A 27,993-nucleotide genomic window follows, 5' to 3' on the forward strand; every position below is an offset into this window, starting at 1 on the left:
GTTCTTTGAACCCCAACAGCGCGGCCGCACAAAGCCGGAGCCCCAGGGGCCGAACCCGGAGCTCAGACTGCGGCTCTGGCGACCCGGTGGGGCCCTGCAGTGCGTTTCGGAAACGGCAAGGGGAGATGTGCACGCTCCCACCCTGTACACAAGCCAGGTGTGCAAGAGGGGAGCAGGAGTGGGGAACTGATGTGAGGACCTCGCCCCGCCCTGGTCCAGTCCTTCCAGGTAAATTAGGACCTTGATGTGCCAGCAGTCCCCCCCCCCCGACTTGATCAGGGCTGTATTCCGCTTCCTGTCCATCTGTTGCTCTACTGCAGTGCTGAGCCAGCAAACTGCATCCAAGCCTCAACTGATGGACAGTGAAACCCCCTGCAAAGCCCCTCGCCCCGCCTGCTCGTGCACTCCCTTCAGCCCCGCCCCAGTGCCCCTCGCCCCGCCCACCCCCCTTCAGCCCCGCCCCAGTGCCCCTCGCCCCGCCCACTCTCCCTTCAGCCACGCCCCAGTGCCCTCACCCCCTCCCTTCAGCCCCGCCCCCTCTCCCTTCAGCCCCGCCCCAGTGCCCTCACCCCCTCCCTTCAGCCCCGCCCCAGTGCCCCTGGCCCCGCCCACCCCCTCACCTGCGCGCTCTCCCTTCAGCGTGTCCCACACGTTGCAGTTGAAGTCGTCGTAGCCTGCGAGCAGCAGGCGGCCGCTCTTGGAGAAGGCGACGGAGGTGATCCCGCAGATGATGTTGTCGTGGGAGTACATCATCAGCTCCTGGTCCGCGCGCAGGTCAAAGAGCCGGCAGGTGGCGTCGTCCGAGCCCGTGGTGAAGGCATTTCCGTTGGGGAAGAACTGGACAGCAACGGCAGCAGAAAAACAGTTATTTAAAACCCACCGTGAGCCTTCAACAGCCATGTGCCCGCCCTGCATCCAAACTCGCTGAAAAATGTCAGCCATTTCCCTCTTGCAGCAGGAGACAGACGAAGACACTCCACCGCCACACATTCGCATTTACGGCATGATAACCCTTTAGGTACCTCTATCATTCTTCCTGATGCAAATGCAGGGTTTGTTACAGAATGTTACAGAGGCCAAGCTTCACCCAATGATGCACCACTTAACCCCTCCTAACAACAAAGTTCCAGAAACGACGACAGCCTCACTCCCTCATCACGCACAATGACCCCCGTCACCTCAAATCTTTCCTTTTTATACGTTCAGCTTCCTCTGGTAGAGTTACCTACCCTCCCAGCCGGGAGGGCAGAACCAGGAGGCGTCTGCAGCCCGTGTACTCACACACACGGCGTTGATGTCGGACACGTGGCCCGTGAACGACTGCCTGCACATCCCGTCCCGGACGTCCCACAGCTTGGAGGAAGCGTCGCAGGCCCCCGACACGAAGGTCTTCATGTCGGGGCTCAGGGACAGGCTCATCACGTCGCCCGTGTGGCCCGTGAACGTGGTCGTCTGCTGGCCGGTTTCGATGTCCCATAAAGCACTGCGAACCAGGGCAGGGGAGCCGTCAGCGACCACGAGGAAGACCGCGGAAGAAACGCACCTTCCAGTCTCTTAACCCTCTATCATCTCACTCTGCAGAACACGTATGAAGGTCCACTCGTCTGGAGTACTCCCAGCCCCTTATGATTTTACATTAAACGGAGGAACAAGCCTCACATGCTTTTATGTTGGGGTGAAAAGGTGACTTAGAAAATCGTGTGCTGGTGGCGATCTAATCAAGTGGTGTACAAGACTCTGTGACACGGCAGTCTTCTTTGGCACTTTAGCCAAAGTGGGGGAAGATCACTTCGATAAGTAGCAGTCAGCTGGAGCAAAGACTTCAAATGGCAGCGAGAAGGTCACACGTCAGAAAAGGAGGTTATAGAAAAATAGACGCTTGAAATCATTGCTAGCTTCTATACTTGTAATCCCAGTAAGAGATCGAGTGATATCGGATCCCATTCTGTAATAGATGGAGCTATTTTAGGTCTTACAAGCTGCGGAAATTTGAACTTGAGGCAGAATCAAGGTCTGATTGTCTCACAACTGCTCTGGAGTAAAGTTCTGACGGCTGACATGCAGAGTTAAAAGTAATCAGCTGCTCCGAGCGCCTGAAGCATAGTCTGCCACACAGGTCTTTTCTTCTCTTCCAGGGGAAACAGACCCATGTTAAGGAGCCTTTGAGAAGCTCCATCTCTTTTATCTCTTTCCAGCCCCCGGGTTGCACACGAGAGGCGGCGGCGACTCACCAGGTGGTGTCTCCCGAGCTGGTGACAATCTGGTTGTCATCCAGAAAGCGACAGCAGGATAAGTAGCCTGAAACAAACAAGTAAACAAAACTTGTTAGCCAGAAAGCACATTTCAGGTGCACTGTACTGAAACAACGCGCAGCGCTCTGCGCTCTGGAGGACACGATCGTCGCGGGACTTTTACCTGTGTGCCCGGGCAGCTCTCGGGTGACTCTCACGTTGCCCTCCCTGGTCTTCAGGCTGTATATAGAGCAGATGTTGTCCAGGCCGCCACAGGCCACGTAATTCCCAGAGGGGGCGTAGGCACAGGTCATGACCCAGGATGACCTCAGAGGAATGGCATGCATCTGGAGAGAGCAGGGAATCGCAGCTTACCAACTCCACAAGGGCCACAAGACCTCAGCTGGAAGTTTTAAACTTCACAGAAGCTTTATGCTCATCGCAGTATATTAAAAAAAAGCACGCGATCCACTGAATGTCATCTAAAAGACACCCATCGCACCAGAAACACATCCGGGATTAAGACTAATAAATGCCCTTTAACAAGGAATCCTTACCTTGTTTGTCGTGTAGCTGTCCCAAATAATTAATTTGCCATCCTGAGAAGCACTGACAAGTAATCTGTTCAGAAATAAAAAAAAACAGATGTTGTGAAAACACAGAGGACAGATTGTTGTTCCAAAGTTAGACGTACTCTCTGATGGCCAAGGATTGTGATTCTACCTAAAAATAATAACAATATCAGTTCTAGGCTACTGTAGTATTTCTCTTCTTATCAATTAAAAAGCACATCAGGTCCAGCAGAAATCTACGTTTACAATTGAACAGGCAGAAGAATGAACAGAGTGAAATCACTACGAATTCACCAATTTATGTAAATCGACACAGATGATCTTGAGAAAACGCATTCAGGTCCAAGTAAAATGATCAGCACCTTCCCAGAGGCTCAGTATAAAGTGAACCCTGAGGCTTTCAGTGCACCAGGCTGGTTAACACCAGGTGGTTATTCCTCAAAGCAAGTTTCAAAAGCACTGATCTGCCTTTACTCCAGATGCTCCCAACTGGAGGAAAGAGCACAGACACACCTGAAGTGCCTGGAAGACGAGGGAAGACATGACAAACACCCCTTCTAATTCTCTTCTAAACTGTCGACTGAACTACTGAAAAATGTTGCAGCGACAAAAGCTGTTCTGCACAGAGGCCGAGAACTGAGAGAGGTTCCAAGCAGGGCTCCCGGCTTCAGTGGTTCAGCGCAGCAGTATGGCTCTTATAGAAGACCTCAGTCAGACAGAAGCCCACGCCTGTGCAATAATGCCACCAGCGTCCAGCCTCCGCTGCTTAAACAGGTCCCTTTAAACAGCCCGTGTCCAGTTCCGGGGACGAGCCAGCGGGAGGCCGGGGAGAGAGAGAGACCGGTATGGACCTGGAGTCGGAGCCCCAGTGCATTGCGTAGATTTTGGCCAGGTGACCCCTCAGAGTGCGCCTTGTTCTCATCTGAATGCGCCCAACCGAATCCAGGCCAGCTGTGATCTGGGAAAAGAAAATGAAGAAATCTTGGCTTCAACAGGAATGAATTTACTTGACGTAACGTTTTTTCTTTGTGGTGCTCTTTTCTTGAATTTCAGTATTATTATTATTAAAGTGCTGGAGCGGTCGTTCCTAATTTCCTCAGAGAGGGGCCTGTGGATGGAGAAGTTCGAGCAGCAGCAGGACTGCAGGTTCACAGGGGTTTCTAGCCCTCAGTAATTAGCAGGAGCTGCTCGTCAAGAGGGGCTAAGAGGTATCGCTCCCTGATCTGAGACAGGAAGAGGTCAGATTCTCCCTTTTTTAGGGGGAGGAGGAAAGGCCAGTTCAAGTTGCTCATCACCGGGAAACAGAACGTTACAGTACCATACGCCGCAATATTAATATTACAAGAGGAATTCTGAATTGTTACGGTACTAATCTTGCTGTAATAATCCGGCACGAATGCATCACACACCAGTTCGTCCCCACTGGCGCACATTTTCGGCTCGCGCGGGGCCGTGCAGGGACCACCTGTACATGAGACACGCCGCAGCTTCCCAGCAGCACGAGCGCAGCGGGGCTTACCTGGGACAGGGTGGAGTCGCTACAGGCCTTCCTGGCATCCTGCGGAAGAGAGGAAGAGAGGACCGGTGGCCAGTCAGCTGCAGGAAGGACTCCTTGCAGGAACAGCTCATTAGTAACCAGTCCGCGGTCCCACCCGGGCGACTGAGAAAAGCTCTCGCCGCAGGGCTGGGCAGGACGGAGGAACGAGACCGCCCCCCTCCCGCCCGGGCCACAGCGGGACGCCGGCGACCTCACCTTGATCTGGCTGCGCAGCTGCTCGGCCTCCTGCCGCAGCTGCTCCAGCTCGCTCATGGTGCCGTCCGCGCGCGCTCGGGGCGGGGTCCGCGTCGCTCGGGCAGCTGCTCACCGGCACCTGCGGGGGAGCACAGGCCCGTCAGGCCCGGAGACACACCCCTTCCCCGTCTCTGGGCACGGCCGCAGAGCCCGCCGGGACAAATCCCAACATCATCTACTACATTCAATACCTTATCGATGCCTTTATACTGTAATTACCCAGACAGAAGACGAGCTTTGCAACCCCCACATTGCAGGCGGCCTGCAGCTTCTGTTCAAATAGAAATGAAACGCAAAATCGGAAGCTGGTCTGGCCAGTGCCTGGTTCCACCGGAGTGCTGAACAGCTCTGAGCTGTAACAGACCTCCATTTTGCTTGGTTCCGGCGTGTTGTTGCAATCTCGCGATAAAAAAAAAAACTTTCGGATTCATTTTTAGTCGTCCAAAATGAACAAGAGATCGCAGAACACCTCTGCGTCGAAGAGGGAGGCGATTCTGTGCGCTAAGCGTCAGGCTGGGAGACCGTTTGTAAGGGACAAGCAGCGCAGAAGAGGAAGGAAGAAAGGGTGGTGTTTATCCTAGCATTACTTATATCATCTTTTAAAATCCTCTCCCTTTTACTTTATTTAAAACACTTTTATTCAGAAAGGCATCATGTCCTTTGTCCCCGAACTGTTTCATCTGACTGAGGCACTTATGCACATTGAAGATTACAAAAATAATGATGATTTCCTTGATGAAAACCACTACGCTCCCAGTCCTCCCTGTACAGGTGTCTTTCTGCAACGCAGCCCCTGCCCAGCGGCAGAGAGAAAGGCCAAGACGCCTCACAGGGATGGGAGAGGAGGAGGAGGCAGCGAAGAGCAGTTGCTCATCGCCTTGTACAGAGGCCAAGCGACAGGCAGGCGGAGGCTGGGCTCCGCTACCCCCCGGCAGAGCAGAGCCGCCGCCGGCCTGGGAGACCAGTCTGGGCTGGGGCTGCCACCTGGCTCATCGCGCCCGACGTCAGAGCGCTGGCAGATGCCTGACCGCAGCCGGTGCGCTCAGATCCAGGGCAAGCCGGTGCCAGGCGCTGCCGAGCTCCGGGGGCCGGACAGGAGCACATGGCAGAGACCCGGGGGGGAGGAAGAGCGGAGAGTCTGGACCTGGAGGAGAACAAACTCCCTCTCTTTCATGGAACGAGGGGACTGGATGTAAAGGAAGGGGGTTAAAATGCCATCAGTCTCCGCTCAGACTTCTAATAAATACCCAGTTCACTCACACCGCAGTTGTGTCAAACATGGTAACTGGCTTTCAGAAGGCAAGGCTGTGCTCTGCCGCAAAGTCTGTTTTGGTTGTGCCGGACTGCAGAGAGCAGGTACAGTGCCTTCGCACGTCACATCTCACCCACTTCTTTGCTTACCCTTAGAAACAGGCCTTAATCGTTTAACAGAGGTCGATTTGACATTTCTTATCAAAGAACTAAGAGATATGCTCTAGTTTGTAGAAGTGCTCATGCTGCAGCCTGGATACATCCGGTGTTTCCTGCAGAGGGAGCGAGCGGAGGAGGAGCAGAGCCGAGTGGGGATGACAGCGATGTCGTCCTGCCGGACCCCCCTGTACCCCACCCACACCCCCGCGAGGCTGACCCCTTCGCTCCCGGCGCCGCTGAAGCACAGACCGACAGCTGACGAGGTCCCAAAAACACTCGAGAGAAAAATTACTTCCAAAACCAAGTTTTTTTTTTAAAAAAAGTAGTTCATACAGGATACGGGATGGCTATTTGCACTAAAGATGGAACAAACAAAAACAGGCTGGAGAATAATCAGGATGCCTTTATATTTCCTATATAAACACCGCCACCCTGTAAACAAAAGGGCTCTCGCTGGATTGAGCCTACTCCCTGCACTGTCGGCTCACATACAGCTTCTGCGTTTAAAGAACAGACGCTCTGGGAAGCTGGTCAGCGTACAGACTTCAAAGCCCCGCCTCCACGCCCACGAGAGGCACCAAGGCACTCCAGGCCACAGGACGCAGCCGCAGCCAGGAGCAGCCGCAGGCCTGTGCCCTGCACTGAGCTTCACTCCCGCTGCCTGTCGCCCTGCCCCACTTCTGCAGCATCACAACGGGACAGGCAAGGGGACATGACCTTGGTTTTCCAGGTCACGCTGCTCCTCCTGCCTCTGCACTCTGCTCATCTGTGGTGGAGGGGCCTTCGACAACGCAGCCCCACAGCACAAAACAGGAAGTGACCCCGCCCACTTGAGCCCGAGCCCCGCCCACACCCACCCTGTAACAGCCGAGCCCCGCCCCCTACCCTCCGCATACCCAATCAGCACACTGGAATCGGTGTCCCTCTGCCACCAGTCCAGCTCAGTACCAAGGCTTCAGCTCCAAAGTGCGCGCACACCCCCCTCCTTCAACCCTGCAAAACCTCTCAAAGCCTCACCGCCAGGCGAACCCGGGCTGGAGAGAAATGCACGTCGCTCACTGGGGTCAGGAGGAACTGGCCTGCCCCCCCCTCCACTACTCCTCAAGAACATTAAGCCAAAGGCTGGCTCACTCAGCACAGACAGGTGGGCGAGGTCGCCTCGTGAACGAGGTCAGGCCGCGGCCTCTGAAGGGACAGTTTATCGCGGAGCGCGGGAGGCAGCAGGATCCGCGCCAAGGGCGAACGAGCAGCGGAGCTGAGGAACGAGCAGCCGGCAGAAGCAGAGGCACCGGGAGGCAACCGTGAAAACCAGTGACCTCGTTCGAGCAATCTAGAGCTTCAGGAGGAGAATCGGGTCAAAGTCAGTTAAAAGGGATGTCCCAAGATTAAATGCAACAACAAAAATAAAAGCTGCAAAAGCTTAAACCGTAGATGTATTCGTCTGATCATATAGCACACTCAGAATGACCGGCGCGCTGCTCAGAAACTATCTCCTCTTTGTCATGGAAAATGAACACAAACAAAAGCCAGACCACAAACACACAGAACTCGGACTATCCACTCACATGGGTTTCCAACACACGAATGTTGACAGTCCATCGGTTTTAAATCCGGAGCCGTGCTCTTCACAGCCCTACTCGAACACCCATCTATCGCCACCTATTCCTGTTGTGCTACAGGAGAACTTGAAACACGAGTTAATTTTCCAAATGTCCTCGGATTAACAGTTTATGTGAAGGGCTCTTCAATTATCAGGAGCAATTTTGTTACAGCACAGAATGTTTTTTCCCTTAAAAATTAAAGACTTAATTAGTAGGCTATATTTAGAAATCTAAATAAGAGATAATGTGGAGAACTTTGCCTACTTTTAAATTGGAGTTCATGAAATCACAATTCTCAACTAAGCAGAGTGCATCGTTAGCACAGCTACATGTATAAACCACGTTGTCTTCATGAGAGTAATCCTGTCATTTAACAACCACTTTAAGTCCTGAGTCTACACACATGAAGAGACACCTTCTAGCCAGTACTGAAAGTACCACAACAATTTGAACATTATTCCCCAATTAGTGCCAGAAGAGACTAAAGGAGAATCTAATTTTATTTCTGCATTTTCTTCACAAGTCAATCCAAGCGCCAACAAAAACTAAGATCAGGGGTTCCAAGGAAGAGATGCAGTTGTTAGTTCAGGACTCCAGAGTCTAAACTAAACCGCTTCAATCCTCAGGAGCAGCTTTCCTGCACACTGTTCTTCTTCTCTTGCCTGGTTTGCAAGCCTTAAAAAAAAAAAACGCTACACGAGAAGGATACACCAGAACTCCACAGTTTACCTTAAGACCATCCAGGCTTTTCTCAGGAAGGGCACTAAGTGATGGAAACTCTGAAGGTGAGCTATACTGCGCCATGTGCCACATACAACTAACACACTGCCCAATACATTCTATCTGGCAAACAAAACACTCTGCGAGCTCCCTTTTTTCCATTTAAAACGAATGAGATGTCCCGATTTCTTAATCAGGCTTCGTGATCCTCTCTCCAGTGCCAGTGGAGTCCGACCGGTCAGGAGGAACATGTCCGCGTCTAACTCGCCTCTACACTACAAACACCTCCTCCACGTGCAGAAACGGCACTCATCTGATCGAAACCGAACCGCGGCGCACAGCAGTACTGAGGGCCTGGAAACACGGCCTTTTCCGAGACGCGACAGGAGAGGCTGTTAACTTGTCGGATGCGGACCCAACAGCTCTCCTCTTCGCCGTCTCGGGGCTCAAGCTCAAGGGATCCCAGGTCGGATCCGGACTGCTGCTCATGGCCACCGGGAGCCGGCGGCAGGCAGGGGGCGGGGCAGCTCTTTGCGACGAGGCCCCGCGTGGCCGACGAGATCAAAACTGATCACCCCGGAATCCGGGGCCACAAAGGAGGAGGGCCCCCCCGTTAGCCCTTTCCTCAACACCGTACCCCTCCGCCACAGAGGGAGAGCATCAGTCCAAAAGCGAGAAAAGAGGATCCGGCCCTTGTCCCCCACTTCTCTCCGGCCAGGTTGCGAACGGAACTGGAAATCTCTCTCCCGGCGGGAAGTGTATTAAACACTGGAGCAACACGTCACCCAAAGGCAGAGGACCGCTGAAGGCTGACACGGGCCGGCGACGGCCGACCAGCGTCAGCAGCCCCGACCCCAGATTGACCCCAGGTGATGATGTACCCCCCGGGCAGCAGGAGAGCCTCGGAGACGGAAACTTCCCAACCACGCGCGGGCTCGGCTCAGGACGAGCGCTCCCTACACGCCAAGTGCGGAAGATTTCAAGAAACAAGATGTGGGGAAAAAAAAGCTTTAGAATCGGCTCCCCCCATCATCAACACCCCCCGTGTGAGAGGGCGGGAGGGGTCAACAAGCTGGAGGCTGGTGCCTGAACCCCCTTCCTTTGGGGGCAGCAAGGAATGAGGTATTTGTATGTTTAAGTGATGTGAAGTGGATGTTTCTGTGCGCATAAAACACAGCCCCTTGGATCTCAAGAACACATTTTTGAGAATGAAACGTATAATCGTATTGTACTGATCGGTTATAAACTTTGAGTGCCTCTATCATTCATAACCTGTCTTCTGGGTCACTCGTGACAGGATTTGGGGATCGCCAAAATCATGACGGCAGATTTGCCCTTTGACCTGCTCAGAGTATTGCACGTCAACTACTGAATTTAAAACTCTTTTGTGAAATAAAAATATGGTTCTCTGCACCACTTTGAAACACTTTACGATGCCACTCACAAACAACTGGCTTATACAGTGCCTTGCGAAAGTATTCGGCCCCCTTGAACTTTTCAACCTTTTGCCACATTTCAGGCTTCAAACATAAAGATATAAATTTTTTATTTTATGTGAAGAATCACCAACAAGTGGGACACAATTGTGAAGTGGAACGAAATCTATTGGATTTTTGAAACTTTTTTAACTAATAAAAAAATGAAAAGTGGGGCGTGCAAAATTATTCGGCCCCTTTACTTTCAGTGCAGCAAACTCACTCCAGAAGTTCAGCGAGGATCTCTGAATGATCCAATGTTGTCCTAAATGACTGATGGTGATAAATAGAATCCACCTGTGTGTAATCAAGTCTCTGTATAAATGCACCTGCTCTGTGATAGTCTCAAGGTTCTGTTGAAAGCGCAGAGAGCATCATGAAGACCAAGGAACACACCAGGCAGGTCCGTAATACTGTTGTGGAGAAGTTTAAAGCCGGATTTGGATACAAAAAGATTTCCCAAGCTTCAAACATCCCAAGGAGCACTTTGCAAGCGATCATCTTGAAATGGAAGGAGTATCAGACCACTGCAAATCTACCAAGACCTGGCCGTCCCTCTAAACTTTCAGCTCAGACAAGGAGAAGACTGATCAGAGATGCAGCCAAGAGGCCCATGATCACTCTGGATGAACTGCAGAGAACTACAGCTGAGGTGGGAGAGTCTCTCCATAGGACAACAATCAGTCTTACACTGCACAAATCTGGCCTTTATGGAAGAGTGGCAAGAAGAAAGCCATTTCTCAAAGATATCCATAAAAAGTCTCGTCTAAAGTTTGCCACAAGCCACCTGGGAGACACCCCAAACATGTGGAAGAAGGTGCTCTGGTCAGATGAAACCAAAATCGAACTTTTTGACCACAATGCAAAACGATATGTTTGGCGTAAAAGCAACACAGCTCATCACCCTCAACACACCATCCCCACTGTCAAACATGGTGGTGGCAGCATCATGGTTTGGGCCTGCTTTTCTTCAGCAGGGACAGGGAAGATGGTTAAAATTGAGGGGAAGATGGATGCAGCCAAATACAGGACCATTCTGGATGAAAACCTGTTGGAGTCTGCAAAAGACCTGAAACTGGGACGGAGATTTATCTTCCAACAAGACAATGATCCCAAACATACAGCAAAATCTACAAAGGAATGGTTCACAAATAAACGTATCCAGGTGTTTGAATGGCCAAGTCAAAGTCCAGACCTGAATCCAATCGAGAATCTGTGGAAAGAGCTGAAAACTGCTGTTCATAAACGCTCTCCATCCAACCTCACTGAGCTCGAGCTGTTTTGCAAGGAAGAATGGGCAAGAATTTCAGTCTCTCGATGTGCAAAACTGATAGAGACATACCCCAAGCGACTTGCAGCTGTAATCGCAGCAAAAGGTGGCTCTACAAAGTATTAACGCAAGGGGGCCGAATAATTTTGCACGCCCCACTTTTCATTTTTTTATTAGTTAAAAAAGTTTCAAAAATCCAATAGATTTCGTTCCACTTCACAATTGTGTCCCACTTGTTGGTGATTCTTCACATAAAATAAAAAATTTATATCTTTATGTTTGAAGCCTGAAATGTGGCAAAAGGTTGAAAAGTTCAAGGGGGCCGAATACTTTCTCAAGGCACTGTATGTGCGACGTCTGAAAGGAGAATAAAACCGTCCACTGCAGTTCCTTTACTGCACTGCGAGTACAGTCACAAAGGGCCCGATCTTTCAAGAAGATCCTAGATGAAGCTGGAGAAGGTGGTTCCTAGCTCCAGTGAGACAGTTGAAGCCCATTAAATTAGAAACAAACAGCAGTGTAGTATTAAGGCAGGGAAAAAAAGCTAGAGGCTTTGATCTCGTTGTCTGTCCTGAGCGCTGCCCACGTACATCATAACACATTCCCTCTGAACGCTTCTTCAAACGAGGGCGGGGAACAGGAAGGAGTTCCTCTGCCATTTTTAGCCTAAATGATTCCAGCGCCGAAACTCACAGCGAGCACCGTGCAGGAAGACACAGAAGCTTGCTTCCTTGTGAGGAAGGGAGCAGAACTGGAACAAAATACTGCCGCCGGGGTAGCAGATCTCTGGGCAGTGTCGCACTGCCCCACACACAAAGGCCGAGCTCCAAGCCAAAGATGAAAAACATTCAATTTCCTGAGAAACGAGCAGAGATACAGTGTGAAAGTGACCTGACTCCGAAACGAAAGAGAAAGCAAGAGTAAGGTCTTTGTTTTGGCCACCACAGAAAGGTTACTGTAGCAAACAGGCAACTTGTAAGGTTTTACAAAGGAAGTGAAGAACTGCGACAGGGCTGCAAATCCCCCCTGCAGCTGGAACATGATAAACCCAATATTTTTAGCCAAATTAAAAAAAAAATATGGTTCAAACCAAAATAAAAGTGTGCACAAATGTGAGAAAAAAAACAAAACAAAAAAGACTATTTCAGAAGCATACAGACAGGCATCCAGGGTTTGATTCTTTTGGCAGAACAGGAGGGTGTTCACAAGGGTGGTGGGAGTGTGGAACCAACAACCCAGGCGTGTGGCTGAAGCCGATCCCCAGGCTTCCCCGAGACTCTTCATCATCGAGCAAAAGCACAGCTTAACAACACCAGAGACGGGCGGAGCTGGAGGAGATCCTCAGGCCGATTAAGCTCTCGGGCCGAGAGGGCAGAATGTCTTCCCCCTCGAACCTGTAACCCACCCCGCAGTGCCCCTGGCCTTCCGGGGGTCCCACAGCGCAGAGGGGCAACCGGGACGCCAGCATACCCCCCCCAGCTGCCAGGGTCAGGGTAGATCTCAGAGTGTCACAAAGAGCACAGGTCAGCTACCTCACCTACAGCGCATCAGTAAGGCTAACGGGTTACCCTCTCCTGCACATCTGTAGCATCCCTAAATTAAAATCGCCTCTGCAGCGAGGGTGGAAAGGCACAGGTTAAAGGTCAAAGGGTAAATACGACGCCCCCCTCTAGAGTGGCCACACTCTACCACTTGGGATGATGTTCCCCACTGCTCGGAAACCGAAAGCTAAGATTCCCGGTGTGAAACTGAATTGTTTATTTCTCCCCTGGATTAAAGGGGTACCCACAATGAGGCCAGCGAAGTGTGCAGAAAAGCAGACCCACATGACCAAGGTATGACACACTGTCGTAGCTCAGATTCTGGCTTGAATTAAGATGTCTAACGTCCACATCGCCTCTATTTACGCTTCACACTCAACAAGCCCCATCTGTGACCAGCGCCACCCCCCGAAACGACTTCTGGTAGCGATTCATGAGCGCTTGGCGTCTACCTGGTCAGGTGCACTGGTCGAAAACGACGCTTCAACGCGATTAAAAAAAAACAACAACAAATCTGCCGACACACTTCGGCATCTGTAAGCGCTGGCTTCTCTCCTATTATAAAGAATATAAAGATATTTTTTCCGAGACGGAGTCGCAGCCCAGAGACGAGACTCGCCATCATCAAGCGACAGCGCAGATTAACGAGAGGCGAGCGATACAGGCGTTTAGGTTTAAAGTCCCCCTAACCACCCATGACAAAGCAGAAAACGGCACTTTTAAGCCCCGACGGCGCTACAGGATTCATACATCGGCACTAACGCAGGCAGCACGAAACCCGCAGGCCCGACGGTAACCTTGCACTGGGGCGCAGCCGGCTCCCGGGCCGGCAGCGCATTTTCTGCCGGGTCTCGGCTCCCCATCCCGGGGCCTCGGCCTCGGCCCAGGCCGGCCCTCCTCACCCGAGCCCGGGCCGCGCAGCTCGGTCTGCGCCCCGGGGGGGGGGGTCTCCGCGCTCCCCCGCCGCCCCTCCACCGAGATATAGAAGATAAAAAAGGGTTTAAAAAAAAAATCCACCTCCTGGCGCTCGTTTCGCTGCCCAGACAGTCGCCTTTTCCCCGGGAAACAGCGCCGCGACCAACCCCGACAAAGGACACCTCCCGGAGCCGCACGGACAGGAAGGGAAGCGAGCGAGCGGCGGCGAAGACACCAGCCCTGCCCCTCCTGGCCGGGCCGGGCCGGGCCGGGCCGGGCCGCTCTCGGTACCGGAGAACACGGGGACGAGCGAGCAGTTCCTCCCCCCCCCCGCGGCCGGGTTATTTACCTGCGCTGGGCTCCGGGGGAGGGGGGGGGAGGAGGGGCGAGTCTCGGCGATCTCCTTCTCCACCGGTGCGCCTCCGATCAGATCCCACACATGGCCGCCGCTGCTGGTGCTGGTGCTGCAAAGCGGAATTTATAATTTTACAAAAAAGAAAAAGAGCAAGACGCTTCTGAGACTTTGATTTGTTTCGTCTCGTTTGCTCGTTCGTTCCCTCCACCCCCCTCCCCGGTGCTAATTAGAATACGGCGCAGTTTCCCCCCCAGTTACCGATCCAGGCGAGCGCGGATTTAAAGGGCCAGCTGCACCCTGCTCGCCACACCCAGGCAGGCGCACACGCGGGGAGGGGGGAGCCCGGGCGGGGACCACTTAAAAACCCTCTTCCCCCCCCCCGCCTGTCAGTCTTTGGCACACACTCGCCCTGGGCTGCTCGGGGGTGGGGCACTGCGGGGCAGATGCGCGCCCCCCTCCCACCCCGCAAACCGGAGCAGGTTGTGCGAGCGCCACCCGCACCCCCCCCCCCCCCAGTTTCCTCGCTAATGGCACAGTCCGGCGGCCGCCTGCAGCAGCAGCAGCACGGGAGCCCGAGACGGCGAAAACAGGAAATCGGGTGGGTTTTCCAAGGAGGGGGGGCCGAGCGCACCCCCCCCCCTCCCCGGCAGCGGTCGGGAGTCCAGTCTGCTCCCCGGCCTGGTCCTGCCGCAGTCCGGCGCGGCGTGGTAGCAGGACTGCTCCCCGCTGTGGCAGTGGAACAGCCCGCAGTGATGAGGAGGAGGGAGAGAGAAGCTAAGCTCTCAGGGTCTCTCTCCCTCTCACCAGCTTTCCTACAATATTGCCCAATTTTAATTTTAATGGTGTGGCATTAAGAAAGGGGAAAAAAACGACCCTTTCCTGCGTAGGCTGAAACGCTGTTCCGGCCAAAATACAATAAAATGAAAAAAGATGTATTTTACCGAGTTTTGACGCACGTGTCTTATTATTTAAATGTATTTATTTTTTTGCTCCGGGGGCTGGCTGTTCAGGGAACACCTGTGGGGACGATATAATAATTGATCATATGCACGGTTGCCATTTGTTATAATTCGTCATATGCGTTTATCATATATTATGCTATTTGTGCTGTGTGCTGGCTGGGAGAGAAATGAATTAAAAAAAAAACGAATCTGCTTCCTACACACAAAAAAATAATCCTATACAAAACAGAACTACTGCATCATGGCTGCTGTTACATGTTAGGTGAGACCTAAAACTGTAGAGCCATTAGCATATGGTTGAGACGTGTTCTCCTTAGAAGAAAGAGTTTGCTGTCACTCCTTCCAAAGCTATAAGGCTGTGCTCTGTCTCTCACGCCTGGTCCAGAGCCCGTGCACCACCGCAGAGCAGCCCCTGGATTCAAACAAAACCAGTCTCAAGGCTCCGGATAATAACTCAGGGGGGAGGGGAGGGGCTGGTCCGTGCGACTGGAGTGGAGAGACTGAAAACCGGCCATCGCCAGCCAACTGCAGCTCAACCCCGTCCGCTGTTGGGCACACAGGCCCCACTGGGTCAGCCCTTCATGTTCCGCCCTCCTGTGGTTCCCAGCCCTGTCCTGGAGGAGCACGGAGTCTGCTGGTTTACGGTTGAGCTCTACGCCTCCAGTGTTCGTCGATGACCAAGCTGATCCACTTGCATGTTCAGACTTTCATTCAGAGTACTTTCTTCGGTCAGTTTCGAGTGATTTCGAGGAAACGGCCTTGTCCACAACTACTTCCCTGCTTGATGACCGAGGTTTCTGACCAGTTGCTGAGACACGCCAACAAGCAGCTCTCTCCCTTCTGCACAGGTCCAGTTGGTTACGTTTCAGTCAACAAACTGTTGAAGAAGAAGGACCGTTCTAAAACCCGAGGCATCGGTACCGGCTTGATAGCAATTACAAATCCGACCTGACCTTTTAAGAGTTGAAAGCAAATTGACCAATACGCCGCCTTTAGAAAATGGACCCCTACGCGTCTGCGAGTAAGAGCTCAGCTGGAGTCAGATCCAGAAGAGACGGCTCTCCCCCAGGCACAGGGCAGGGACTGCTGCCCTAACACAGCTGTTCGCCACAGAACAGGCCGGGAGCACGTCACCGTCCCCTGTCTGCCAGTCTGTACTGTACACATTACTTAGGTTTTGAATCAATCGTTTTTCATGTATTCTTCCACCTACATGATGCTTCTCAGGTTCCCTCTCTGGCAGGCCAAGGCACTCAAGAGAAGATTTGTTGACCAAGCCTTATTTTCTTAAATGCCTATTGCCTCTCTTGCCTATCTGCTTGAGCGGACACAGGGTGAATCACAGCCAGGGAAACCACCCCTGGCCGTCACGAGTGGCTGCTCTCCAGAGCCACGCGCAGTCAGCGGCTGACGCGCACGTTTCGCTCTTTCCGCGGCGTGTGGCTGCCTGAGGGGCGCCCCCTTGGGGGGAGCGACGTCAGCGCGGCCCGTCACCGTGTCACACGGATAACCGACCCCCCGGAGCGCTGCAGCTGTCGACAGGAAGAGAGGCAACGCTAATTAGCACCATTCCTCGAGCCCAAACCGTGGGGATGGGGGGGTGCGGGGAGCGGCGCTGGGGTTCATGCATAAAAAATGCCCTGCGCCCACCAAAACACAGACAGCCACCAAGCTGGGGGATTAAAAGATTCATGAAAACACCTTCAAAGTTCATCCTTCACAGCACACGGCACTGACGTGCTGCTGAGGCCTTTTCAGGATGGTATATTGCCTGGGCTCGGGGAGCGGCGCTGGAAGTCATTCCAGATGAAAGACTGGGTGAGTCGCTGTAAGTGTCCAGACCATTTACGCAGATGGCTAACGGGCACTGAATTCGCCAAACTCTTGCAGCACTCTGCAAAACCTTACAGTACATGAAGTGCTCCGGCAGCCTAATCCCAGCCCAGCATCAGTTCTGCCCTTCTGCTCGTACAAGGTCATTGGAGCTCTGACTGGATAATCCCACCTATCACTTCTGTAACATTCTGTTTGCTTTTTCAAAGACCAATTTGTCTGAAATTCAAGTGCAATCAGGTTAGTTACTTCAAAGCTCCAATCAGAACATCATTCCATTTCCCTCCTGGGATTTCATAATGTGGAAAATATGACCAAAATAAAAACAGCCTGGATTTCCTGCTCAGGCAGAAGAGCACTAAATATTTCTGGTTCCTATCCTAACAACTCAATGATCTACATTCAAATCACGTAACACATTTCAGCCTGCTTCTCCATAAAAACAGAAAGAGAAACCTTCACTCCCTTCCCTTCCTCCACACTCTTGCCTTTTGCTCAGAAATCCTCGCTTCAAAATCAAAACAAATATTTATCTAAATGGGTTTTTTTTTTAGCGTAAGCTTTTAATTAATAAATGTGTTCCCATGATACTTAAATTTCAACCTGTGGCTCTTCCGGCTTCACTGAATATACTGCAAAAGACCTCCTTTCCTTTTTTCAATAACTTTTAATTTGTGCTTTTCCCTGAACCGATCTGTTCCTTTAAGATGAGCAGCACAGAGATTCAAAGAATATTTACCACTCTTGCTCCTTGGGTGTAGAATAACCTTAATTTGAGCCGGGGTCTTGTATGTGACAGCAGGAGGAGGCAGCAGATGCATTTGGTCCCCCTCTTCTTTATAAAAGGATTAAGTAATTAAAAATAGGAATTTTGTTTTTCCATTAGGAACTCATGAATTGTTAATGCCACCAATAAAAGTGAACAGTGGGGATGACTTCCCCTCATCTCTGCAAGAGCTCTGATCAATGATGAAAGGGGCAGGAGCTTCCCATGTTTTGTTTTTCAGGATGGGGATCAGATGGGATGCAAATTTAATTTGGAAGATGCTTGTGGCTGCTGCTAACCTTTGCCAATGTCCACAATGCAAACTTCAAATTGAACAATAAAGAATAATAATGATCTTGTAGGGATCTTAATCACATCTGCGTTTGTGGTGAGTTATGTTACCTTTGCCTTGAAAAAAGTTTCCAGATGGTTTTTCTTAGTGCCTGTCATGGTGCCGTCTAGGATAGCTGTGTGCTCAGAAGGCTACAGATCAGGGCTGCACCCCACCCACAGCTGCTCTGCAGTACTTCAACACGACAAGCTCCTTCGTGGCAAGACTGAGCCTGCTAATGGTCTGTTAAAGAGCTGAGCAGCTGCTCAGCACAAAACGCAGAAATGAAGCAGACTGAAAGCAGCACAGGTTCAGCAGTCCTGCCACAGTAAAAAAAAAACGTATTTTGTGCAATAGGCTGGGGACTCTTACTCACAACAGGATACATTATGAGAAACAAACTGTAGCTAGAAATGTGTCAGACTGTTACTGTTACTTACTCAATGTGTCTTTGGATTGCTTGACAAGTTGTGCAAGTGTTCTGTTACTTGTCAGAGTTGTTGAATAAATGCGAGCAAGGTGGCTGGTAGCCTCCCCAGTCCTACATTTCTAGGGATTTAAACAGGAAGAGACAGAAGAGCCACCAGAGGGAGGCACGAGAGGAGCTGGAGGGTGAAGTTGCCATCTCGGGGATTATTACTGGACGCCTCTAAGTCAGGCCAAGTAAAAGCTAGAGAGCTAGCCAGCTGAAGCAGTGGCTCGTCTGCTGTTCACAATAAATGCTCATTTGCAATAGTAATCTTTCACACGGCCTACAGTTTGTGAGCTAGGACCTCTGGACTCAGAGTCCTGCGATCTTCTCAGGGAGGGACTTCCCGCCCCCGTCATGTTGAACTGCGTGTCTTGCAGTTATATCCTCTGGATGCAAGAAGTGATGTAAACAGCTGAAAGATATGTTACGAATGAGCCCGTACATAGCAGATCGCCGCCGTTAATCAAGTCTGCCACAGAGCCGCTGTTCTGGTGTGCAACGTGAGTACTTGGTGGCAACAGTGCCACAAAGACGTTTATTTCAGGGGAGGACGGGCAATATTTCTCTAACAGCTCCCAGCAAAGGAAGGCGATTTAAAGGAATGGAGAAGTGGAACTCAGCTCTCGTCTAGTGACGAGAGTTGCATGCTTCTAAGGAATGTGCAAGGCAAAGCATCCAACCAGAGCAAATTACATCTTCTAAACGAGGGTTGAGACGTCACTGAAAATGTCACCGTTAAACACCCCGCAGTTATCGAAAACAGGTTAGTGCTCAAATCAGATTTCCGGTCTTATAACAGCATACCTTCCAGTAGGACAAGTTTGCTTATTTTTATTTCTACCGAGCTTTGAACATTGAAATCCAGTAGTACTATCTGGATCGAGGTGAGCCTTTGCATGTCTCCAATGGGACATTCAGGTGATCGTTAAAGCTACATGAAAGTGCTTGTGACTATATGCTTTTTTGCAGCCTTCAGAAGCAGAAATTAAAAGCTAAAAGGAAAAATGGTTTTCATTACTTTCAGTGGAAGGCAGACAGATGGTCTGTCAATCTTTTGGGGAGACAGAACCAGAGAGCTCCCTGACACATAAACCCCAACCTGAGCAACAGGCCATCACATCAGGCTGCTTGTGGGTCACTAGTTAAGACACAGGAGCAGTATTTACAGGTTCAGCGACGGGCACTGGAAAGGGTTCACTCAGGTTTCGGGTTTTCTACACACAGTACACTGAAGCTGTAAAGATGACCTTGCAGACAACAGAAATACAGCACAAGGAACAGAGCACTGGCCTAGCTCTCACCAAAAGTGTGCGGTTTTCACACGCGGAGCCCTGTTTAGCTGAAAGCGTGAGGCCCTGTGTAAAATAAGAAATAGATTTTGTGTTGTGATTTCTGCTGTTTACTAGAAAATGTTAGATTTACGGGGATCTTTTTTCAGTGTTACTGCCCTACACAAGGCAAAGCAGCTTTTTAACTGCTACCTGCACTGGACAAAGGAACATGTCAAATGAGCAAATGTTTGCTTGCTACTGTAACTCTCAGTGCCACTTATCTAGACTTTCAGGAAAATTAATCATTGCTGAACTACAGGGCTGTATGCCCCAGTGTGAAAGAACAAGAAAGTTCATGTACTGTATGGAAATAGCAAAGTCTTAAGGTTCACACAAATCCTCAATGAAGCCACAAAAAAAGCTGGGAAAATACCACAGAGTTACTAATTTGAATAGGCAAGTAACTGGAGGAAGAGGTTTTTACTGGAAGTTTTAATTCTGTATTTCATTCCATCGTTGCTTCTACCTGTAATCACTTTACATAGAGTACTCAGCAATTGTCAACGAAACTCGATTGACAATACAGAATCAATGAAAAGATGTGTTTGTTTTTCCTGCTTCTACTCAAGTAGTTAAGAGTTGGTTTTGTCTGCTTGTCTGGGCAATGCAAGAGCTACAGGAGGGCATGACTGCCAGATTTAACATAACAAAGCCTCCCCAGAAAGCTTGATATTGTGCAAGGCAGAAGCTGCTGGCTACTTTCACAGCTTCACAGCAGAAAGCTGAGCTGCCGTCACCAACTCTAGCCTCAGGAAAGGGGAGCAAGCGCAGTCTGAGGGCGTGTGCTAGCAGCCTGAAACTGACAAAGGCAGAATCTTGTCTGCAAGGATGCGACACTTTGAACTGCACGGTCTGGCGGGGCAGAGTGTGAAAGACGCCTGCGTGCTTGTGCCAGCAGGAAAGGAGCCGCTTGACAAGAATTTCTCCTGACGTTGCAGGATGTTGCCTTTCCACCTGACAGGTAACCCAGGGGAATTTTATAGATCGATAGACTTTATTGATCCTGAAGGGAAATTATACGTAAAATTATGTATGTGGGTCCTCGGTGCCGTTTTCCGAATGTAGCCCGAGCCCCCAACATTGGGACTTCCTTTGGAAAAGTGTGTTTTTTCCTTGTGAGCTCCCGACTGCGCATCACTGGAGTGCTGCAGTCTGCCAGCGCCCCCGATGGGCTAGCCACATGCCCTGCTCCCGAGATAAAAGAGGCCGCCGCTCACAGGCGGACCCCTCGCCGTGACCCTCCCGAGAAAGCAGGGAGCTATATCGGGAAGCCCCTTTCAAACCGCCCACGTGATGGAATAACAAAGTCTCTTTCCTAAAAGCCCAGTGACGTCAATGCGAGAATGTATGAAGCCTCCTGTGCCACAGTGCAGATGAGACGTGTGATATTTAAAAATGTCTGGTTTCCAGAGAGCAGTACGAGGGCTCAGCTGGGACACTTATCCCAGCTGCCACCAGAGCTTCTCCTCTAGATGCTCCTCCACAGGCTCTCAGTAATAAAGTTATTTTTTAACTCATTCAGACTACCATTAACATAGAGGTGTGGCAGCTCCCCTAAAACAGGCTGTAATTGCAGCTGACCTGCCACTAGAGGCCACTACTTGGCCTCTAGACAGCTTGTAAACGGCCACACAAGAGGGGGATTGGTTAGCAGCTCAATATCCTTCTGTGTCTCTGTATTGTGTATTGTCCTATAGTCGTATAGGTTGTACCTTTATGAACTCTTGATGTGCAAGACAAGTTCCCTTAGGGGCAACAGAGGTTAATTCAATCCAATTATTTAATCAATTAATACTTAATTGGTTTAGGAATGCGCATCCACAAGACGTTACAAGATGGCCTGCTGCTCAGATTGAGAGGAGGCCATCTGGCCCCCTGGTTGCGAGTAGTGAGTTGGGTTGAGGAACTTCAACAATGGGGCTGGAAGGTTTGTTCCAGACTCCTACAAGTCTCTGTGGAAATGCACACCTCCTCTGTGCGTCTGTGCTGCAAATCCACTCCCTCTTGTGTCTCACTGTTGACTCTGAAGAGACTCAGCCTATCGATACTCTGTTCCAAAATGAAAACACAGAAACTGTCTCATTTAAGATTCTCCGATGGTCCTTATTATTCGTTTACAGTTGAATCCAGAGGTTAGCAGGACCGGGGGGGTCCGGCCCGGGCCAGGAGAGTCCACTGCTCTCGAGCCAGAACCTGAGGCGTGCACCGTCACGTGGATGTGGATTCTTTCATTGAAAGAGCAGACGTGCGACTCCAGGAGTCCGAGGACAGGTCTCACACATCTCTGCAACATGCTTCTCTCTCTGCTGCTTCTATTCCTCAGGTCCGTCGGACTCTCGGAGGGCCGCAGACACGCCCACGAGGGCGGCAGCTGCCACACTCCCACACGGGCCGCGCCTGAGTGCCGGGCGAAGTGCATCCCCCCCGATGTGTGAAGCGCCGCTTCAGCATCCTCTGGGATAAGAAGCACCACGTAAAGGCAATTAAATGAATAAAATATAACTGGGATCACAGTTGTGAGCGCCGCAGTGACGCTCGTCTGCGGCTTAACACTGCGCGTCTGAGGTTGTCCTTGACAAGGACAGGAAGGGCATCAAATACAGGCCAAAAAAACGTTTAGCCAGATATTTCATACTGAAACGATCGTTTACTCGTCTATAATCCCTTTTCAAAGCCTTGCCTCTTCTGAAGCCATCTTCCTTAACTCCACTGCTCTACAAAACAGAGCCCAGCTCGACTTCCAGCAGAGGCCTCTTTCAACAGAGAGAGGCAACGAGAGGAAACGTTTTTCTGTGCCCATGAATGACTTCAAGCTGCTAAAGACTGAGACAGTCAGATGCTCATGAACATGTCAAATGACGTTTCTCTGTGCCCAGAACCAGCTGTATCCAGATTTCAGGCCACAGCCTGAAGCCGTGGTACAACTCCGAAGCAGCCCTCCACAGACGTGAGGTGCATCACGTAATGCAACAGTTGCAAGTAAAAAAAGCTGCAATAATCAGATCCATACATACATATGGTATGGGCAATTGGGTCAGTGTTCTGGGGGGGGAGTGAGCCATATCACAGTGCGTGAGCCTCTGGACCCAAAACTAACAGGCTGTGGGTTCGAGTCCCTGCTGCTGCAGACACTGCTGCTGTAACCCTGGAGTGAGTCGTTCACCCCAGTGGGTCCAGTCCTCCCAGCTGTCTAAGTGGGGACCAGTGTGGCCGGGGGGTCCCTGCGATGGACCTGTGACCCCTCCTGGAGGGGCTCACGCTCTCAGGTCTGTTTAATGCTGGACAGTCCCGTTACAGCGCTGGTGGGTTCGTCGAGATATTTCACGGTTACCATCGCTTACCATCTTCAAGATGACGGTAACACCACATCTTGGAAATCATAAAAGTAGCTTCCACCAACATTAGGCATGTCTGAATGCATCATCTTCAGGTTGCTCTTCCTTAAGTGAGGTCTATGCTGCCAAGACGAAGGTACTTTGTGTGCGAACAAGGACAACATGCTGTTGATTGACCGTTTACTTTGAGCTACTATCAAGCCAACACAGTGTATGGAGCTGCACTAGGCCCTGTAGCAGCTTCATCCTCGCCAGACCCTCCAGAGTGGCCCACCCTTTCCAGCACAACACTCAAATAAGAATTCACTGCAAAATGTAACCTTGGCAACGGCATAAAAAATCCTGCCAGTCAGAGCCTGATGGTCAGACCCGACTAAAGACAAAATTAAAAATTTAAATACCACTCGTTCACGGATTGGGTCTTTGAAAATGAGTTAATAATACCTTCAAGGACTCCATGGCTGTGGGGCTTCTGGCTTTTTTAAAAAATCGGTTTCTTTTTTCGGCTCGTTTTATGACTCCAATCTGTCTTTTGTCACAGGCTGCTCTCTGCAGTTGTGGGTTCAAGCCTCGGCCATGACTGTGAGCGACTACACCAGACCAGCAACGTGTGTGACTAGCAGGGTGGGAGCAGTTGTCTAGCGCTCTCTGGCTCTCAGCGACACAGCGCCCCGTGTGGCCGGAAATGCGGCGATATGTCATGTGGTGGGTGAGGGACGTGCCCCTGCCCCAATCAGCGTTGACCCTGCAGGTGGGGGGCGGTGCTGACTGTGACGTCTGGACACACGAGTGGTTCGACGGCGAGCGGGAGGAGGGGCCTTCACTGCCCCGGTCTCCCCTGTGTGACGTCACGGGGACTGCAGCCGTGACCCCAACACACATTCAGTTGTTCCAATTCAGGAGGTGAACCCTTGCCACAAACTGTGCGCCTGCTAGTTTCAAATAGTTACAACGCACATTCCGCTGCTCTTTATTTCCTGATGCATGACATGGAATTTAAAACTAAGGCGCACGCTGCATCGTATTTGTCCGCCCACAAAATAAACCCGAACAGGACCGGCATTTCAGATTACTCAAAATTCAAAACCGTCTTCTCTGCTCCGGCAGGCACTCGGCGGCGCCGCCCGTTCTCTGCAAGGTTTTGCCCCACCGGGAAAGAGCGAAGATCACAGAAGCGCTGGTCAGAGTCCTCAGCTGTGAAGCTCACTGCCCGCAGGCTGGCAGCTCCCCTCCTATGCCTCAACACCAGTCTCGGCTCCTAGAGTCTGGACAGAGTAGTAATGTAGCAACTAAGTGACCTCTTAAAACACTCCCGGACTGACGAGGTGTATTTGATTTGCATCAGAGTGACTTGAATGCACTTAAATGAATGTCCCTGTATGTATACACGCCTTTCCATTTGTTATTTCCCAAAAGCTTCTGGAGGCTTTTTTTTTATGAGATTGTATTATAAAATGTTAATCCAGGCAACGGTAATCCAATCAATCAGGCAGAACCCGTACGTGTTGAACACGCAGGGAAACGTGCGCAGCGGGTCTCGGGTGAGACTCCAGTCTTAAAATACATCGTGGAAAACGTGGACCAGGGCGTTGCACGATATCTGGTTTCTCTGGGCTCCGCTCTTTAAAAAGAGCAGAATAAATAATGAGCTTTGCCGTCTGCTGTTAAGATTCAGCTCCAAATTCTGCATTGTTATCCAGAGCTTGGGGGAAAAGAAGAAAGAGAGGGGGTGGAGGAGGAGAGAAATTCAGCACTCTGGGGGAAAGAATAGAACATCAATAGCTTGGTTTCTAAAAATAGATGCAGTCGAGGCTAAAAATAGGCTTGCGGCTCCGAGCAGGCAAGCAGGTAGCCTGCGTGCCTCCTCAGACGTCTTGGTCCTGATAACAGATAACCCCACTAGAAGCGCAGATGCCGGGTCTGACATCACCAGGGAGCCCAAGGGCGAGAGAAAGACCTGAGCCGGGGTCTCAAATTAACGCCCCGAAAAGAATCGCAATCAACCGGAGCACATACATGCCCGTGTAATCTCCTACTCCCGCGAAACAAGATTTATACACGCGGTGTATTTTTTTTTTTTGGTGCTTACATTTTTCACGCATTAGCCTGTCCTAGAAGGACATCATATTCGCTGGATTTGCGACGGACATCCTCCGCAGGCACACATTACACAGGACAAGACTGCAGTACACATGTGCGCACAAAAACAAGACATTGACAAACCGAGGCGAGAACAGGCAGAAGAAACACCACAATGTGAAGTGTGCTGCAAAATAGTAATTAGACGGATTTATCCCATCTTACTGATATACGCACGCGAAATAGGACTACTGCTGTTTCATTACACGCACTCGTTATAAAAGACACATATATACTGTATGTTACAGCCTAAAAAGGAAGAAAAAAAATCCGTGTTTTATCCACCAGACGCATCTCCAGGGGTGGTTGGTCGTTGCCCGGGCAACTCTCGCAAATGGCAACTGACGTCACGTAGGTAGGAGAAATACCACCCAGCGAAGAGCTGTCATCCATAATGGATAATTCAGAAAGGGCCCCACTTGAAGAGCGCTAATGTGACTCAAAGAACACGAGTCTCCCCCCTTGCCTGCCCCCGAACCCCCTTCTCCCCACAGATTACCCAAGGGTTCAGACGAGCTCAGGCTAGAGAACATGCGCCTTGTTCTCTCGGCCTGGCTCATTTTAATCTGCCGGCTCCCCATTACGATTCGCAGAACCCCCCCAGGCAGCTGCTCCCCTGACTGCTGCCCATCGATGGATAATGCTGAGCGTAAAGAGCCTCATTTTAACCCCTCAGTGCATTACAGAGACGAATCGTATAGCCTGCCCTTTCAGAAGTGCTGCTGCAGCTTTGCACACGATAGCATGCTCTCAGTTTACTAAATAAACCAGTTCTGCTGTGTGTTAGCTGAATGCAGTAAAACACAGGGGTATCTAGCCTTTTGTCCCCATGACCTGCATCCTTAAGGCTTTAGACATTTTTACTTTAACAGTCCACAAGTTTGCAGAATCCGTACAGTGCTCTGTTGCAGAACATACTTGTCTGTTCGCAGACTGAGAGCTCTCTTTTTGCCTTGAGATCACCCTTAATTCCTACAGTGTTGACAAATGGTGTAGTTAAGCACAATGCCCAGTGTGGACTAAAGAGATACAGGCGTGTGCGTGGATTGTATTTGCTTTAGAGTTACTCAAATGCACATACAGACTACGGTAGACTTCAGGGTAACAGAAATTAAAGACAAATGTCCTGTTATCTGTGTCCTGTTTACATTCATTATTTCCATAACTCCCCCAGAAGGGTTTTATGTTTTTATGTTTGATGAAGAAGTATTTCAATTTAATCCAGGCAACAACAGCAGTGTGCCAGCAAGGCCTTAGATAATGTTCTCAAAAAAGGTTAATTCTGAATTTTCAGGGTAATGAATGTCTTTGGATTGAGAACTGTTTAATGGATAAAAAACAGAGAGGACTGACGAGGATACATGCCCAAAGTGGGGTGATGTAATTAGTGGGGTGCCCCAGGGGTCTGTATTAGGACCCTGCTCTTTGTAATTTATACTAGTGGTCTAGACTCTAGTAAAGTTAGTCAATTAGTCAAAGGTGCAGATGATACCAAAATAAAAGACAAGCTTACACTGCAGAAGCTGCAAAAAGAAATTAAAAAGGACAAAATTCAAGATTGAACAAACATCTGGTGGAGGACATTTAATCCAGACAAGTGTAGAGTGTCACCAGCAGGCAACAGAAACATAAAGGAGAAACATAATAATGGAAACGTTCAGCTTGTAGAAGCTTAGACTCAGGTTTTTATGCTGAAACATCATTTTCATATCATAGTCAACGAGGGTAACCAATTTGTAATGCAAACTGAAAGTTTGGATGTATAATTAAATGTGTAAATTTTGAATTAAGAGATAGTAGTTTAAATTTATATATATATCTTAGAATATTGTATTAAATGTTGGGCAGCACAATAGACACACCAAGGTGTTCTGCTCTGGAAACAGCACAGAGAGGAACAGCGAAGTGCGCAATGTACCTTCTCAGGCTTAAAGTAATGTTGTACGCTGATTGAGAACACAATCTGTTAATCATGAGTAGAGAAGACTACAGGAGTTCTTTGTACAATTTAAGTATTCAACATTTTCAAAAGCTTTAACAAAGTTAACACGATCGAATTCTTCAGAATCAACAGTGAACCACGGACTAAAGACCACAAGTGGAAACGGTGTGGAAGTCCTTTTAAAACCGAGAACATCGGGCACCTCTGTGCACAAATGGGTGTGGGAGCATGGAGCGAACGCTCCAGTCCTGCTGTTTATGAAGCTGATGCCCTTGTTTCTTTCTAGGAAGTGCTGGATGAGATCCTCTGATCAGCTACCAGCAGCCAAAAGAGCTGAATGAACCAAACGGCGTCTCTTATCTGTAACCTTTATGTTACTGTTTTCCCATATTCAGTGCATCGTGACATCCTTACTGATTACTTAGGAAAGACGGTCATGGAGGTCAATCATCCTATTAACCAATCACCCAGTCATTCCGCAAAGATAAATTAAAAAGAGAATGCAATAGCAAATATATGTTCCTGAAGGAGTGGCCCCTGATTTCTTGTTTTCAATTTCAACAGCTGTCGTACAGGTGTGTCACTCCATCAGAAATCTAAGCCTGAGATATTCTTGACGCGGTTCGTCTTCCTACATTGGCGACACGACCGGATGGACAAACACACGAAGCACACACAGGACCAACGCACATTCCTGACGGCAGAATGTGTTGCTACAAGTGAAATATGGTGGAATATCACCAGAAGGTATTTTGAAAGCACTGCATTATTGCATAAATGTTGTGATTCATTCGTTTTCATTTCAAATGTTAAAATTTGAGGAACAGTCACTCCCTCCTCATCTTCCACTCCTTCCACAACAGCCTTAATGATGCTTTAAACTTCCAGCTTGTTAAAAAAAAAACTGTTGCAACTGTAATGAAGGCAAGGTTTGTACACAGGTCTGTAAACGGGTCCCCACCCTGAGGAAATATCCATACGGATTCTGGCAAATTCAGCA

General features: G+C 50.1%; 1 protein-coding gene across 4 annotated transcripts in view; it reads right to left on the reverse strand.

Moving 5' to 3' along the window:
• The window catches only part of LOC102696470 (guanine nucleotide-binding protein subunit beta-4), a 37,620-nt gene that overhangs the window by 5,602 nt on the left and 4,025 nt on the right, over positions 1-27,993 (reverse strand). Inside the window, exons 1-10 of one of the 4 annotated variants that reach the window (XM_069197552.1) lie at positions 14,141-14,209; positions 13,877-13,985; positions 4,557-4,674; positions 4,323-4,361; positions 3,655-3,761; positions 2,789-2,852; positions 2,416-2,578; positions 2,232-2,298; positions 1,282-1,483; positions 621-837 (exon numbers count right to left, since the gene is read on the reverse strand). In XM_069197552.1, coding sequence (XP_069053653.1) covers positions 621-837; positions 1,282-1,483; positions 2,232-2,298; positions 2,416-2,578; positions 2,789-2,852; positions 3,655-3,761; positions 4,323-4,361; positions 4,557-4,613 — 916 coding nt within the window. In that variant the 5' untranslated portion in view covers positions 4,614-4,674; positions 13,877-13,985; positions 14,141-14,209. Of the gene's footprint in view, positions 1-620; positions 838-1,281; positions 1,484-2,231; positions 2,299-2,415; positions 2,579-2,788; positions 2,853-3,654; positions 3,762-4,322; positions 4,362-4,556; positions 4,675-13,629; positions 13,829-13,876; positions 13,992-14,140; positions 14,210-27,993 lie in introns of those variants that run through there. The other 3 variants (XM_069197550.1, XM_069197551.1, XM_069197553.1) reach the window with 3 other exon arrangements.

The sequence above is a fragment of the Lepisosteus oculatus genome, chromosome 13 (genome assembly GCF_040954835.1).
Source record: "Lepisosteus oculatus isolate fLepOcu1 chromosome 13, fLepOcu1.hap2, whole genome shotgun sequence".
Classification (NCBI taxonomy): domain Eukaryota; kingdom Metazoa; phylum Chordata; class Actinopteri; order Semionotiformes; family Lepisosteidae; genus Lepisosteus; species Lepisosteus oculatus.